Raw genomic sequence first — 16,655 nt, 5'->3', positions numbered from 1 at the left:
ACAAAACCTAAGCTGTGCGAGCAAGACTAGGCCAGGACTACTAATACTTGAAAAGCACAGTGGTAGATATTAAAGACTAGCAAATCTTTTACAGTCTCTGATCGTCCCAGGAAAAAGTCCAACCAGGAAGAAGTCTGGCCCGTTTAGTTCCCGGAGGAGCAGTGCCATTGGTATCGAGAACATTCAGGAGGTGCAGGAGAAGAGGTGGGTTCTCCATGCAGATGTCTACTGTTCTAAGGAGAAGATGTTCTGCTATTGGAGCAGGGTGAGAGAGAAGGGAGGCCTTTACATTAGAGGTCACTATTGCACATTGGGATCTTCACTCTATTTTTACAGGGAAAGTCCGACCGGCCCTCTGAAAACCCCAGACAGTGGAACCGCCTCTCAAGAGCCCAAATCAGAGAACTCATCCAATCACAGCTCCCCGGAGTTGCCCACTACTAAGAACAGGTATGTTTCCTGCAGCTATGATGAGTTCCTCGTGTAGAGCGTGTGCACCAATACTCATCTCTGCTTTACAGAATTGATTCAGGTTCCAGACCAGAAGCCCAAAGAGATTTCTCTCGGTCATCGTCAAGCGCCAGCAGCTTTGCCAGTGTAGTGGAGGAGAATGAACTACTCGATGAGGAGGACACCGGGATGGTAACGGCCACCTAGACCCTGATCCACTGTATTCTATGTCATAACCTAACCCCAGGGTGAACAGGTGTGAGGCTCCTGAGCTAAGCACGTCACACCACCTACCTGAACACACCAAGTCTGTCTCATACAATGATATCAGACAGCATCACTGTCAGGGCTCGTTCACACGGAGCAAGAGGGGGCGGATTTGTCTCAAAATCCGCCCCCTCACAATAGAGGTCTTTGTAGACCACTAGTGTTCTTTTTTCTGCTAGCAGTTTGTTCACACTTGCAAAAAAAGAAGCGAGCTGCCATTCCTTCAGGTGAATTTAGCGGCTGATTAAGCTGCGGCGTCTGCCTCACGACAGTACCCCTCGGACTAGGCCCATTCATTTGGGCCTAATGTAGAGTGGAAAGCCGCGATGGACTGTGTACACGCGGAACCCCGTGTGAACTAGCCCTTAGACAGAGGGGGGAAAGAGAGATAAATTTGCTGACACCTTAACAGTAACTTCTGTTTGTCATCCCCAGGTGTAAACATTTCTTCTCTATCCTTCAGGAAAGCGCCTCCTCCTCAGGAACTCCTCACAAGCGAGACTCCTTTATATACAGCACATGGCTGGAAGACAGTACAAGCAGTGTAAGCACTGCCAGCGGAGGAAGTGCATCAGGTGCAGTGATTCCTCTATGTGTTACAATGGGGTGTTCAGCAAGTCTATACATAGTTCTGCCATACAGAGAGTGATGAAAGTCTGTGCAGCATAAAAAGGCCGTCAGTGCAGTATAGAGAAGCAGTCTACCTTACTGAGAATGATACAAGTCTGTGAAATTTGGAGAACCAGTATACTGTACAGCAGATGATACAAAATTGTGCAGTATGGATAGTTAGTGTACTCTAGAGGCATAATATACAGAGCTGTACAGTATGGAGAGGCAGTGTACGGTACAGCGTAATATACAAAGCTGTACAGTATGGAGAGGCAGTGCACTGTACAGCAGATAAGAAAGGCAGAGTACTGTAGTAAATCTTCCTGATTCTTTTTCTGGACATTTTTCTATAAATATCTGGCCACATCTATAATGTTTCTTTTAGCAGCTGCATTTTAGTTTAGTCTGCAGAATATTGCGCGTCAGATTGCCTAGAGCCATTTACTGTTCAGTCTGTGTGACTGCCATTGTAAAGGGGTTTTCTGAGATTATGATACTGATAACCCAAGGAATTTGTATATGGATTGACGGCCTCTCCATACTGCACAGACTTGTATACGATAGACAGCCTCTCCATACTGCACAGACTTGTATACAATAGACGGCCTCTCCATACTGCACAGACTTGTATACCATAGACTACCTCGCCATACTGCACAGACTTGTATACGATAGACGGCCTCTCCATACTGCACAGACTTGTATACAATAGACTGACTCTCCATACTGCACAGACTTATATACAATAGACTACCTCTCCATACTGCACAGACTTGTATACAATAGACTGCCTTTCCATACTGCACAGACTTGTATACAATAGAAGGCCTCTCCATACTGCACAGACTTGTATACAATAGACGGCCTCTCCATACTGCACAGACTTGTATACAATAGACGCCTCTCCATACTGCACAGACTTGTATACAATAGCCTGCCTCTCCATACTGCACAGACTTGTATACAATAGACTGCCTCTCCTTACTGCACAGACTTGTATACAATAGACTGCCTCTCCTTACTGCAAAGACTTGTATACGATAGACGGCCTCTCCATACTGCACAGACTTGTATACAATAGACGGCCTCTCCATACTGCACAGACTTGTATACAATAGCCTGCCTCTCCATACTGCACAGACTTGTATACAATAGACTGCCTCTCCTTACTGCACAGACTTGTATACAATAGACTGCCTCTCCTTACTGCACAGACTTGTATACAATAGACTGCCTCTCCTTACTGCACAGACTTGTATACGATAGACTGCCTCTCCATACTGCACAGACTTGTATACAATAGACGGCCTCTCCATACTGCACAGACTTGTATACGATAGACTGCCTCTCCATACTGTACAGACTTGTATTTACCCTAATCTGGTCTCTGCACTAGGTTTCCCACGTTCCCCACACCCAGATGCTCGAAAATTGAGTGGAGATGCCGCCTACCCAGAAATTAAAATCCAGCTGGAAGATCCTGACCCAAATGCAACCAATCAGGTGAGAGCTATTTTGAGATGGCCCCAGTGTGGCCAGTAAGCTATCTAGTAGGGATACTTCATCCGCCTCTGTACGTTGTCTCAGTTTTCTCTTTTGTGTCTCCTCTGCTCCCCAGCGCTGCTAGCCCCCCACTTGAGGCATCGGAGGATCCATCTCCGTTTTCGAAGGTCAGCACCCGCCACCTTGTTCTCAGTGACTTCTCCCAGTCTCCTTCTCGCTCATCTTTTCAATAATCCAACATGCACATTAGGAATACGATACAGCTTCATAGATCATTTAGGATTTGTAAAAAAATTGGGTGACAACCCGTAAAAAAAGACACTATAAGTGGCTATCACTCAGCACTAATGTTGAGCGAATAGTATTTCACCGAATACCTCGCTCCCATAGGAATCTGTGTTAGCAGCTGAACAACAACGGGTTAAGCGCAGTAAATAACCAATGCACACCTGCGTTGTTGTTCGGCCACTAACACGGATTTCTATGGGAGCGAGGTATTCGATGGAATGTGCATGTTGGATTGTCAGTCTTCACTGTGCTGGCATTTTATTCACCAGCCAGTAGGATCAATATTGGGTAGCATAATGTTGTATGGAGTTATGGGAGGATATAGAGTATTATTAGTATAAGTCTGGGGTATGGGGGCACTCGTCCACATTAGGGAGAGTGTTTGCCTACATAGGCAGTACGGAGACTTACAAGTCATTCCTGCTCCGCTAGGGATTATGGGTAAAAAATATGCAAATCTAATCTCCTGGATGGAATTAGGAGAACAGAGTGCACTCTGTACAACACCCTATAGAGGGCGGCATCCTTAACATCATTTTACTATAAGTCTGTCAATGAGATCTTTCATTGTATTCTTTCCATTCCCCTCCTCCAGCTGTGCCAGAGAAGGCAGAAACTGAACGATTCGCGCCAAACTCCAGTCTTTGATCTAGCCAAGTGCGACCGTTCTGGACTCAGCGACTGACCAATCGCTCCTGAGACTAGCGATGCAGCCTCCTGGGTTTCTGCAGTTCTCCTCATCCACCGGACTTCTGCAGACTTGTTTCCTTTAAGAACTGTTGCAGCGGACCTTATGGCCGCTCCTTCCAGCTCCAGCACTTACTAAGGGAGACTGCAAACCCCCCCCCCCCCCCCCCAATAAAGGTATGAACACGCAGGGGGAGGGTTCTGAACCTGTCGCTCCCATAGACGCCATGTGGCACTCTGCAGACGGCGACCGTATGGCACTCGCGGCCTGGATGTGGTGAGCACTGCACAGTCCCCGTGATGTAAATAATTTGCTTATGCCGTGAAAATTCATTCAAACTCAGGATGTCAATCAATGCACAAGTTCTCGGATTGGACGCTTTCCCTGGAACGGAAAGGGTTACTGTACTGCGAGCCCCTCCCCCTCTATGCATAGTCTATGGCATGTCACGTGTGGTCCTGCGTGTTTCCCTGTGTGTTTTCAGTAATTTCACGTGTGACCATCTTAGAACACGTCTATTCGCTTGATCTGCACAGGGCGGTTACATCATCCCTCCCCCTTTTTATCGACTCGCGGACGCACTTTGTGAGGGTAGGTGAAGTCCTACGGTACAGCAGAATACAATATGGTACGACACTACAACGCTCAACCTCCCATCAGTCTAACAGGCATCTAGCCTGGATCATAAGGAACTACTCTATAGACGTCACCCTGTAAGAGTTCTGTGGCATGGTGGCACCAACCTGCAGGACCTGTAATCTGTGTGTTGGCGGGGGTGGGGGGGGATGGGCGCCCTCTTTGCGGTCAGCATGCTTGGTGTCTGTTCTATGGACTTGTAGGTAAAGCATCCAGCTCCCCCTTGTGGCTTCTTGTTGTAATGACGTCACCACCTTTCTGTCCCTCGTCCTTGCGTTCTCCATATGGGTGGAGAATGACAAACACTATTTTTCCATTCGGAGTAAATAACGTCTCGATGTGTAATTGTTTAAGTGTAAAGAAAAAAAAAATAGAGAAATGATTATTTATCTGCGATGAGATTATTTGTATGAAAAGATTTATGGGATGAAAAATAATAAAATGAGAACAAAACCGGAGAAGACGCTGTAAGTGACTGCTGATACTGAGGCTGCACTACTGAGACCCTGAACCGCCCTATCAATAGGTATATGCTACTTGTATATACAGTACGTGGATGGTGATATGGATAGTGTAACTCTAGGGTCACACTAGTGTTCGGGTTTCTGCCCTTCGATCTGCTTGGGGACCTGAAAGCCGGAAACCGTCCGCTTAAAAAGCGGTTACATGTGGAAACCCGCAGACCCCATAAACTATAATGGGGTCTGCCACATTTCTACCAAAAACGGTGGAGAGAAAAGTCCTCCTTGCAGGAATTTACTCTCTGCCGATTTTAAGCGGAATGTGGGATGGAGTCTTGTACAATTTATTACAAGAGAGTTTTGTTGCCTCCGTGGGTTTGATCAATAATCCTTCCCCTGTCAACAAGGTATCGATTTACTGTTTATTGTAAACCCCCATTATAATCCCGCATGTGCATTCTGAAGGCAGCAATGCATACAAGTGCCCTCAGGGGACTACCACGCATGTGGCATTGCTGATGGACTTGAGGAACACTAGACCCATCACTCAGATCCCTGCCATTGGTCATGCCCAGTGGGCACTTGACAGACTGGCGTAGACCTCTTATAACAGTCAGCATAGGTGTTCACATTTGATGTTATGTGACCTATGTGGTGTTCTTAGTGGTTCATGTGCGGAGAGACTCAACAAGAACCTGCATTTCTGGCCATGTGTTCCTGGGGCTCTGCACCACTGGAGTAATTGGGAGTTATATCGTGTCATACTCCAGTGACATCCAGAGCTGCAGTAACTATTCTGGTGTTACATCATATTCCAGTTATACAGAATTGCATTATAATTCTGCTGTTTCACCATATCTTATCCTCTGGTTAGATACAGAGCTGCAGTCATAATTTCGCTAAATCTACTACCCACTAGGAATTTAGCTGATATTAAAGGGATTCTACCACTAAATCGGTATTTTTTCTGCTTTAGACGTCGGAATAGCCTTTAGAAAGGCTATTCGTCTCTTACCTTTAGACATGGTCTCCGCAGCGCTGTTCCTTAGAAATACTGGTTTTTACCGGTATGCTAATGAGTTCTCTCGCAGCAATGGGGGCGGGCCCCAGCGCTCAAACGGCGATGGGGGCGTCCCCACTGCTGTCCGAGAACTCTCTCCAGCGACACCTCCATCTTCAGCTGCATCCTCCCCTTCTCTCGTCGTCTTCCTTCAGCGTCAACTCCGACGCCTGCTAGTGAGACACTAGTAGAGCCGACTGCGCATGCCGGCTGGCGGCCATTTTTTGTTCGCCGTAGACTTAGAGGAGCATACTGCGCGTGCGCACAATTGCGGCCTAAAAAAAATGGCCGCTCTACTAGTGTCTCGCTGGCAGAGCCGACTGTGCAGGCGTCGGAGCTGACGCTGAAAGAAGACGACGAGAGAAGGGGAGGATGCAGCTGAAGATGGAGGCGTCGCTGGAGAGAGTTCTCGGACAGCAGTGGGGACGCCCCCATCGCCGTTTGAGCGCTGAGGCCAGCAACCATTGCTGCGAGAGAACTCATTAGCATACTGGTAAAAAACGGTATTTCTAAGGAATGGCGCAGCAGAGACCACATCTAAAGGTAAGAGACGAATAGCCTTTCTAAAGGCTATTCTGACGTGTAAAGCAGAAAAAATACCGATTTAGTGGTAGAATCCCTTTAAACAAGTCCATGCACCCATTTTGCACTGGGAACCTCCTATAGTGCACTGCAGCAGGACATCTCTCTTATGGTCTAGTAATGAGATGTTAAGTCTTGCAACCCGAGCATTAATACCAGGAAAATTGAGGCTGCAGATTTGGATGTGACTGGAGGAGAATTTTTAAACTTCAAATAAAAAGGATCCAGAAAACTGATCACTGAAAAAGACGGAGACAAATTCTTGTTGATCACAATATTTATTCTAATAGTTAATACTAATCACAAGCAGGAAGGGGTTAAACCTCTATTGTCAGAGAGCAGGGGCATCATTTCAGGCAGTCAGTAATCTGCAGCGCCACCTTGTGGTCTTTTAGTTGTTATTGATGATCTGCAATGAGAATGAATCAGTTGTGAATATAGAGCAGAGGATCAAATCCTGTGATCGCAGGCTGGGAGTTGTGTTTAGGGATACAAACACCTGGCTGGTGATGGATACAGCACTGTATACACTGATATATACCTGTCTACCCTCTTATACCCAATACACTGCTGATACTTACATTGGCGATCCAGTCATTGAAGGCTGAAACACGGGTGAAGACTGTGGGCTTCTTCAAAGCATTGCATCCAAGAGAGGAGACAAAGCTGGCGATGCCATGAACTTGCCACCTGCCATCAGCGGCCTGACAGTTCAGGGGTCCTCCAGAGTCACCCTGAAATCATGAGAATACAACACTACTGACACAAAGGACTATTAAAGATGTAACAGAGAACAAGATCGCTACACTGGTATTTATACTCCTGTCACATCCAGAGCTGCATTCAGAATCAGAAGGTCACATTGTCTGTATAGAGTAGGAGAAGCTAGGAGAATTGTGATTGCAGCTCTGAATGTGATTGGAGTAGAAGACTATCCTTATGCCCTTGTGCTGATTTACATAGACCATAAGAGGGTTAAGGTCGCACCATTAGACCCTGTACTCACATTGCAGCCAGCCTTGATGTCCCCGCCAGCGCACACCATGCTGCTCTTCACTGTGCTGCCCCACCAGTCTCTCTGGGTGCAGGTCTGATGATCCACCACTGGGAGGAGAGCCTGCTGGAGAACATTCGGGAGGACCCCACCAGCTGTAGATACATCATCATCATCATCGTCAGCCTGATCCCCAAAACGTCACACAGCATCCACTATCATAACTTCCCCCTCTCCCCATACGTACTGGTCAGACGGCCCCAGCCACTGATGTAACAGGCATAGTTATTGGGCAGAACATCTCCAGCAGGGGGCAGGCATGCCAACTGTACCTCATCATTCAATAACGCAAGGTGAGATAACTTAATGAGGGCAATGTCATTCCTGGAGAAAGACAAGAACGACTGTCACATCATATCACATCAAGTACCTAATGTGTGATACTGTCTGCGGAGCTGCTGCTATTCGACCTCTTAGGTGATATGGTAAGCTCTGGTGCATGATACTGTCTACTGGTCACTTTACCTATTGTGATACTGTCTCCCGAGCTAACGTATCTAATCCCATCACAATACTGTCTACTGAGCCGCAGGATCTGATCCTACCTCCTGGGATACCGCCACTCACCCATTGGATACAGAGCTGCTTTTCCATCCTTCATGGACAAAGATGTCTGCCTTATTGATAGGAATGACCTGCTCCCTTCCTTCCAGAACGCTGCGGTCATGTTCGCCTAACACCACCTGGTATGTACGACTTGATCTTTAAAAAAGTAAAGTAATAAAAAAATAAAGTAAAATAAATGACATCTTACAGCAATTTTTTATACGTTATATATAGTGAAATGTATGGATTACACCAGACTGATACACTGTAACAAACCAACACAGAGATATGTGGTGCTGATGTGTATAGGTCACAGAGCCCCTTCCCCTCTCCATTGACTTCTATAGAGATAAGTCACCTGAAGTCTCCAGACAGACAGAGCAGGAATTTTCACAGTGAAACTCACTTTATTAGAGGCGAAAATGGTCAAAAAAGAGGCAAAACTCTGCTGAGATATTACAAAGTTTCTTCCAATCTCCTGTACGATTCATTTCTGCAAAGTTTGTTGTAATGTCAGTGACTATTTCTCGCTGAGACACTGTAACAAACCCTTAGCTGCGTGAGCAGGATGAGTTTTAGTCTCTGGATATCGAATGGATTTTTTGAGACTTTATTTTGATGGTCTATCCTTGGTACAAGTGATCAGTATCAGATGGTTGGGGGTATTTTTAGTGACTGTCACTTGTCTTTGCGCCATGATCCCTTCAGTGGGGAAGAGATCAGAGTATAAGGACAGTATTGGGGACTGTGGCAGGGTGAGGGGTCCTCTTGGTACTTACGAGATGCAATGTGCCGCTGTCATGACCCAATTTGAGGCAATGAGGCTGCCCCCACATGTATGGTAGAAGGCGTCCCCACTTTTATACTGCAGGGAGATCTGGGGATACAGAATGGCATGTTAGTACATAGAAAGGACCAAAGGTGGTTTGTGGAGAAGAGGGGCCCTTACCTGCCAGGGCCAGCTGTGGGGTATGGCATCTTCACCGTTCACCACACGGCTGTTAGGGGCATATGTGGGCACCCCACAGCCGTAGGCTGGAGAGGAAACATAGTATTAGAGAGGGTAAGCAGAGCAGGGAGAGAGTATGTGTGCACTGTATGGCTGCACTATATGGACTTACCTCCGGCCGCCACTAGGAAGGTGATCAACAGTCTTAGCATTGTGTCAGGGAGTAGGACTCAGTCCCAGACACCTCTTATACTGCACATTATCAGGGGGCGCTGGGAGGCAGATACCAGAGAGCAGGTGCTGTCAGGACCAGTGCCCAAGGCTGCGGGTACAATGCCAACTGGTCCTGATACTAGAGGAGCTGCTGATAACAGGCTTAAGCATTCACACTTCTATCCAGCCATTTATATCCATCTCTAGGAAAGTTGGCTGACAACTGCCATTAATGTTCTCACAGCAGATAACCCATCTTTCCTTGAACCCTGATGAGACACTCTCTTGTACAAGCAGATTTAACATTTAGGACATTTGGAAAGCTGGGTGTTGACCCCAGCGGTCCTTATTATTAGTGAATAGAAACTGAAAAGGATTTTATAACCTGATGAGCCATGATGTCCTACTTCTGTTCAGGACTCCAGGAAAGCTGGGTGATGACCTCTGAGAGAGCAGTGATGTCACCCAGCTTTCCTACACACACATACAGTATTTACAAAGGCAAGGAAGGAGGTCACAGACATTACTGTAGTTGTGGACCAAGTGTTTGGGGTTCTCCGATCCACACACTGCTTATGCCCCTCCTGCAGGGGCGGATCCAGGGCCGGGCAACCGCCCGGGGCCCCGCGCTTAGCGGGGCCCCCGCGGCCCGGCCCTAACAAAATGGTCCCGGTCAGCTCGGCATAGTCGGGCAAGTGCCGGGGCCCACAGAGCCTCTGGGGGCCCCCCGGCACTTGCCTGTCACGATTTCAGCTCATCGGCGTCCGTCCGCCGATGAGCTGAATACATACGCGATTAAAGTAGGAGCTGTGAGATCAGCTCCTGCTTTAAAGCTCCGGCCCGGCTTGCGTGTGTAGGCGTGATGACGTCATCACATCGCGCCTACACACGCAAGCCGGGCTGGAGCTAAGCAGGAGCTGATCTCACAGCTCCTGCATCGGAAGGTGAGTGATGGAAGGTGAGTGTGTTTGTTTTGTATTAAATATTAAGGTGGAACATAATGAAGGGGGCCCATGAAACTGGGGGGCAAATGAAGGGGAGGGGGGGAACGGCATGACACTGGGGAAGATGAAGGGGGTGGGGAGAGAACGGCATGAAACTGGGGACAGAGATGGAGGGGGCCCAATGAAACCGGGGGGCAAATGAAGGGGAGGGGGGGAACGGCATGACACTGGGGAAGATGAAGGGGGTGGGGAGAGAACGGCATGACACTGGGGACAGAGATGGAGGGGGCCCAATGAAACGGGGGGGGCAAATGAAGGGGAGGGGGGAACGGCATGACACTGGGGAAGATGAAGGGGGTGGGGAGAGAACCGCATGAAACTGGGGACAGAGATGGAGGGGGCCCAATGAAACTGGGGGGCAAATGAAGGGGAGGGGGGGAACGGCATGACACTGGGGAAGATGAAAGGGGTGGGGAGAGAACGGCATGACACTGGGGACAGAGATGGAGGGGGCCCAATGAAACTGGGGGGCAAATGAAGGGGAGGGGGGAACGGCATGACACTGGGGAAGATGAAGGGGGTGGGGAGAGAACGGCATGAAACTGGGGACAGAGGTGGAGGGGGCCCAATGAAACTGGGGGCAAATGAAGGGGAGGGGGGAACGGCATGTCACTGGGGCAGAGACGGGGGACATTAAACTGTGGGCAGATGAAGGGGGAGAACGTGATGAAACTGGGGACAGAGATGGAGGGGGGGACATGAAACTGGGGGCAGAGGAAGGGTGTATATGAAACTGGGGGAGAGATTGAGGGGGCATATAATTTACGGGTGACTGTAGGAGGATTATACTGTGTGGGAGCACATGATAAATGAATGAGAATGGGTGGAATCAACATAAAAGTGGGTGGAGCCAAATTTGCCGCGTTTACCCCTCTTTCTACGCTTTAAAAATTGGGAGGTATGGCGTTGGTGACGCCACACTCCTGCATGACATCACTCGCTTCATCTGCGACGCACAGTGTCTCGACTCCCCCGCCTCCTTTACAAGGGGGCCCACTGAGGCTCTGTCGCCCAAGGGCCCATAAAAACCTGGAGCCGGCTCTGGGTCAGCATGTCCCGATTTCAACTCCTACGGATGCCGATGAGCTGAATACATAGGCGTTTAAAGCAGGAGCTGTCACAGCTCAGCTCCTGTTTTAACGCTGAGCTCCGGCATTTGTAGTCGCGATGTGATGACGTCACATCGCGCCTACAATATGTGTATGAGGGAGAGAGCTGCGGGGGAACGAGGAAAGGTGAGCGCGTGTGTGTGTGTGAGAACAGCATGACACTGGGGCAGATGGAGGGGGAGAGAACGGCATGACACTGGGGCAGATGAAGGGGAGAGAACGGCATGACACTGGGGCAGATGAAGGGGGAGAAAACAGCATGACACTGGGGCAAATGAAGGGGGGGGAGAACGGCATGACCCTGGGGCAGATGAAGGGGGGAGAACGGCATGACACTGGGGCAAATGAAGGGGAAGAGAACAGCATGACACTGGGGCAGATGAAGGGGGGAGAACGGCATGACACTGGGGCAGATGGAGGGGGAGAACAGCATGACACTGGGGTGGATGGAGGGGGGAGAACAGCATGACACTGGGGTAGATGAAGGGGCGAGAACGGCATGACACTGGGGCAAATGAAGGGGGAGAGAACGGCATGACACTGGGGCAAATGAAGGGGGGAGAACGGCATGACACTGAGGCAGATGAAGGGGGGAGAATGGCATGATACTGGGGCAGATGAAGGGGGGGATGGCATGACACTGGGGCAGATGAAGGGGGGAGAATGGCATGACATTGGTGCAGATGAAGGGGGGGAGAATGGCATGACATTGGGACAGATGAAGGGGGGAGAACGGCATGACACTGGGGCAGAGACGGGGGGGACATGAAACTGTGGGCAGATAAAGGGGTAGAATGACATTAAACTGGGGACATAGATAGAGGGGGGGGACATGAAACTAGGGGTAGATGACTTTGGTGGGCCCCGCCAAAGTCAATTGCCCAGGGCCCCGCAAACCCTGGATCCGCCACTGCCCTCCTGGGTTCTGTGGCACCCACTGGGAATCCCAAAATCTGCAACAGGTGGTGACGCCCAAGGTCCTGTGACCAAGAGCAGCTTAACCCTCCGATGCCAAGTGCTTGAGAATTATTTCAGCTGTGAAACAACCAGAGATCGGTATCCAGAACAACCACAGGAGCTTACAGTCCGCAGTGGGGGAGATTTAGGGGTGTGACTGGGGGGAGCCTGGAAATTTGTATGTGAGGTGATAATATAGTGACCAGAAAAGACCTGAAATACTCCAATACAGGGGAGACAATCCACTGCCATGACCCCCTCCCCACATTCATGATGGAAACCTACATGGGGGACAGAATGGAGATACACGAGACCGAGTCCTGCATTAGTGTATTATGTCAATTCTCAGTCCACTAGATCACCACAACCGTCTCCTAAAACACTCTGTGCTGCGGGGAACCCTGCTCCTGACACTTTGTAAGGCTACATTCACACCTGAGTCGGAAATCCAAGACAAAAAAAAAACAAAACCATTATTATAGTCAACGGGGACTCCTACTGTCTTGTTGTCCATCATTAGATGGGCTGTTTTTCTATTCTGGTCCTGCTATGAATGCAGGTGTGAACGCGTCCTTACCACCTGCAAAGTCAGTACTCGCATCTCCTGAAATACTCTGTGTTGCTGGAGTCGCTACTCTTTTCAATATGTAACTTTCAATATGTAAGCTACCGCGAGTTCAGCACACTTCTGAAATACTCTGTGCTGTTAGGGAAGAGACAAAACCAGACAACAACTTGACCCGTTTGTTTAAAAAAAAAATTTTATTTCCTCAGTAATTTTTTCAGATTAGCATAACAGTGGTGAATCGTACACCATGGATGTGAGCCGTCTGTGTGCGGAGTGACTTGCGCCTCTTGGACGGACATCATGGCCGCTCAGTTTTTGGTGATAATCTGGAAATACAAAAATTATCAATGTCATTTCTGACTCCGCCTCCTCCCAGTCCGATCTTATACTGGTCCCCACTCACCTCATCTATCCAGTCAGTGAACAGAGACACTCGGGTGAATACGGTGGGTTTTCTCAGTGTGTTACATCTCGCACTCCCAAAGCTGACGATCCCCTCAATGTACCAGCGGCCGTCCATGTCCTGACAGTTCAGGGGTCCCCCGGAGTCGCTCTGATCACATACACAGGGGAGAATACTCTCATTATGTTATATACCTCTGTGGGTCATAATTAACACCCCTGATGAGGGGGCGGAGACTTTAATAATTAGTCCCACCCACCAAAAACTTACACTGCAGCTGCCTTGATCGTATCCTCCAGCGCAGAGTAGAGACTCATCCACCATGTCGCCCCACCAGTCTGGCTGGGTGCACTGAGCGGGATCCACAATGGGGAGCAGCGCCTGCTGCAGGACTAAGGCCTGGGGGCCACTGCCTGCACACAACACATTGTACAGGGAAAGGTTAAAGCAGCTTCAGCTATGGACTTCTGTGACTGAGCAGTAGCAGACCCACGCAACGTTATGTTAGGCCATGTCCCCTCTCTACTATTACCACCCCTATCTGCAGGTCTAAAGTGGTCCCAGCACATTCTAATGTCCACTTTATTGGCTCCTACACAGTAAGTTGTCCCCTTTATTGGCCCACACACAATATATTTGCCCCCATACAGTATATTGGCCCCCACACAGTATAGTGTCCCTTTTATTGCCCCCCACACAGTGGCACTTTAGGCTGCTACCTATTAGATTATTTGGTCAATGTGGAGAAAACGGAGTTCATCATCTTCACCCCACCCCGTATGGCCGCTCCACGCGACCCATCTATCAAAATCAACGGAACCCCACTTACCCCTGTCCCACAGGCCCGATGCCTTGGGATAACCCTGGACCCCGACCTATCCTTCAAGTCACACGTTCAAACCCTCAACACCTCCTGCCGCCTCCAACTCAAGAACATCCCCTGAATCCGCTCCTTCCTCACCCCTGAAACTACTAAGATGCTTGTCCAGGCCCTCATAATCTCCCGCCTAGATTACTGCAACACCCTTCTCCATGGACTCCCAGCTAACACCCTCGCCCCCCTCCAGTCCACCTTAAACTGCGCTGCTCGCTTAATCCACCTCACCCCTCGTTCTTCATCGGCTGCTCCCCTCTGCCAGTCCCTCCACTGGCTACCTGTAGCCCAGCGAATTGAGTTCAAGCTACTAACGCTAACATACAAAGCCATCCACACCCTGTCCCCGCCATATATCTCTGACCTCATCTCCCGCTACCTGCCCACACGTAACCTCAGATCCTCCAATGACCTCCTACTCCGCTCTGCCCTCATCCGCTCCTCACACAACCGTCTCCAAGATTTCTCTCGTGCATCCCCCATACTCTGGAACTCCTTACCACGACACATAAGACTGATCCCCACAATCACAGGATTCAAGAAAGCCCTGAAGACTCACCTATTCAGGAAGGCCTACAACCTCCAATAACACTATCACCGCACCACCATCTGTAGTGTCTCCCCCTCCCCTTCTGTCTCTACCCCCCTTCCCCCATAGATTGTAAGCCCTCGCGGGCAGAGCCGTCTATCCCACTGTGCCAGCCAGTCACTGTTAATTTTATAGCTACCTGTATATTTTGTGTATTGTATGTAACCCCCAAATGTAAAGCACCATGGAAATAATACAATAATGTACAGCACCATGGAATTAATGGTGCTATATAAATAAACAATAATAATATAGGAATAATCTAATAGGTAACAGCCGATATGAAACGAAAAAAAAAAAACTAGCCATAAAGCAACGCCCCTGGGGGCCCCAAGCAAGTGTGTGGGATACATTAGGGCTAAATCCGCCTCTGCGTGTCAGATCAGTTTACAGACATTAAATATCTAACGTCCTGCCTATGGGCACTTACCATAGAGGAGGCCCCAGCCAGGGCCAAAACACTCCAGACCACTACTGAACAGTCGTCCTTGAGGGGGCAGGCAGCCCGGCTGGACCACGTCATTCAGTTCTGCCTCTCGTGACAGTTTGATGAGGGCGATATCATAACTGCAGGAAACAAACAAGGTGTAAGGACCCGATCACTGGACCATCATCTGCTCCTGCGTCGTACAGGAGGATCCTTATTAAAGGGCCAGTAAAGTGGACTTACAGAAATATGGCTGCTTTATGTTTGTTTGCTGTCAGTGAATGGAGACATTCATTAAAGTGGACCTTGTTCTGCTCCCACAGCTGAAGGGATTGTTACAATGTACGGACGGAAGGCTATTATTTATGCCTTATATATATCAGACTATCCGACCCTTTATATGACATTTTTAGAAGAGGTCTGAGGCGTCTTCTGTCATCATGGAGGTACAACAGTATGATGCGACTTACCCACACTGCGGACAATCGCTATTCCACTTGGGGTGGACGAAGATGTCTTTGTCACTGATAGGGAAGTATTGCTCTGTGCCTTCCTCCACACTGCGGTCGTGTTCCCCAAGCACAACGTGATAGTCACGTTTATAGCTGCAACCACAAGACATTATCACCTATTATAGGGTTGTATACAGAGATGTTCAAGCAGTCATGCTGCCCCCTAGTCCTACAGACAGGGAACTTCTACAACTTTCTTTTAGATTTTGTGCTTTCAAATCCTCTTCACCATAAAATCTCTGCTTGCTGTCAGTGAGAGAAAATATTCATTCTTTACAACCAGATTATGAGAACCCATCGCACTGAGCTGACATGTTACTGTGTATTAGTTTAGACAATCCTCTGAATATAAGCAAGAATATATCAGGCCATGTGCATCCTCTTACGCCCCGGTCTATATAACACCCTGTTATTAGGCAGATAGTCATTCCCCCTTCCCTGCTGCCCCCAATACTCCATGAAATAACTTACTCAAAGCAATGTGCTGCAGACAGGACCCATTGCGATGTGATGAGGCTGCCGCCACAGTTATGTATGGATTCACCATAGTAATGAAACTGCAGAGACGCCTGGAAGACACCGGAGAAGAGACCATTATAGATCCAGGGTATACTGGGGTGCGCCATTTAACACATTGGTTTTCAAGGGACATGACATGTGGGGTGAGTTGATAAGCCGCATTCATTACTCACCATCCAGGGCCAGCTGTGTGGCACAGCATCTACTCCATTCACAACTCGAGATATGGGCATATAAGTGGGCACCCCGCAGCCATGGGAAGCTGCAAAAAAGTAATAAAGGTAAGTAATAAACCAAAAAAAGAGAAGACACGAGACTGAGACATATAAGAAAGAACAAGTCACCTGCTGCAGCCAGCAGCACGGTCACCAACAACCTCAGCAT

At 48.7% G+C, this 16,655-nt stretch overlaps 3 protein-coding genes across 4 annotated transcripts in view; 1 reads left to right on the top strand and 2 right to left on the bottom strand.

Moving 5' to 3' along the window:
• The window catches only part of RAP1GAP (RAP1 GTPase activating protein), an 86,550-nt gene extending 81,652 nt beyond the window's left edge, over positions 1-4,898 (top strand). Inside the window, exons 20-26 of one of the 2 annotated variants that reach the window (XM_075277838.1) lie at positions 95-204; positions 337-450; positions 522-642; positions 1,181-1,292; positions 2,726-2,832; positions 2,948-2,999; positions 3,716-4,898. In XM_075277838.1, the coding sequence (XP_075133939.1) occupies positions 95-204; positions 337-450; positions 522-642; positions 1,181-1,292; positions 2,726-2,832; positions 2,948-2,956 (573 nt within the window). In that variant the 3' untranslated portion in view covers positions 2,957-2,999; positions 3,716-4,898. The remainder of the gene's footprint in view (positions 1-94; positions 205-336; positions 451-521; positions 643-1,180; positions 1,293-2,725; positions 2,833-2,947; positions 3,000-3,715) is intronic. The other variant, XM_075277837.1, reaches the window with a different exon arrangement.
• Positions 4,899-6,824: 1,926 nt separating this feature from the next.
• Positions 6,825-9,431, bottom strand: LOC142209787 (chymotrypsin-like elastase family member 3B). Its single transcript, XM_075278832.1, has 8 exons — positions 9,269-9,431; positions 9,097-9,182; positions 8,927-9,024; positions 8,169-8,303; positions 7,789-7,925; positions 7,554-7,696; positions 7,129-7,281; positions 6,825-6,956 (listed from the first exon to the last, which is right to left on the bottom strand). Exons 1-8 carry the CDS (start codon positions 9,306-9,308, stop codon positions 6,939-6,941), a joined length of 810 nt encoding a protein of 269 aa, XP_075134933.1. The 5' UTR covers positions 9,309-9,431; the 3' UTR covers positions 6,825-6,938.
• Positions 9,432-13,172: 3,741 nt separating this feature from the next.
• Positions 13,173-16,655, bottom strand: LOC142209785 (chymotrypsin-like elastase family member 3B). The gene is made up of 8 exons (XM_075278830.1): positions 16,616-16,655; positions 16,445-16,533; positions 16,224-16,321; positions 15,711-15,845; positions 15,240-15,380; positions 13,621-13,759; positions 13,351-13,500; positions 13,173-13,273 (listed from the first exon to the last, which is right to left on the bottom strand). Exons 1-8 carry the CDS (start codon positions 16,653-16,655, stop codon positions 13,256-13,258), a joined length of 810 nt encoding a protein of 269 aa, XP_075134931.1. The 3' UTR covers positions 13,173-13,255.

The sequence above is a fragment of the Leptodactylus fuscus genome, chromosome 6 (genome assembly GCF_031893055.1).
Source record: "Leptodactylus fuscus isolate aLepFus1 chromosome 6, aLepFus1.hap2, whole genome shotgun sequence".
NCBI lineage: Eukaryota > Metazoa > Chordata > Amphibia > Anura > Leptodactylidae > Leptodactylus > Leptodactylus fuscus.
This window is presented reverse-complemented; position numbering and strand designations above follow the sequence as displayed.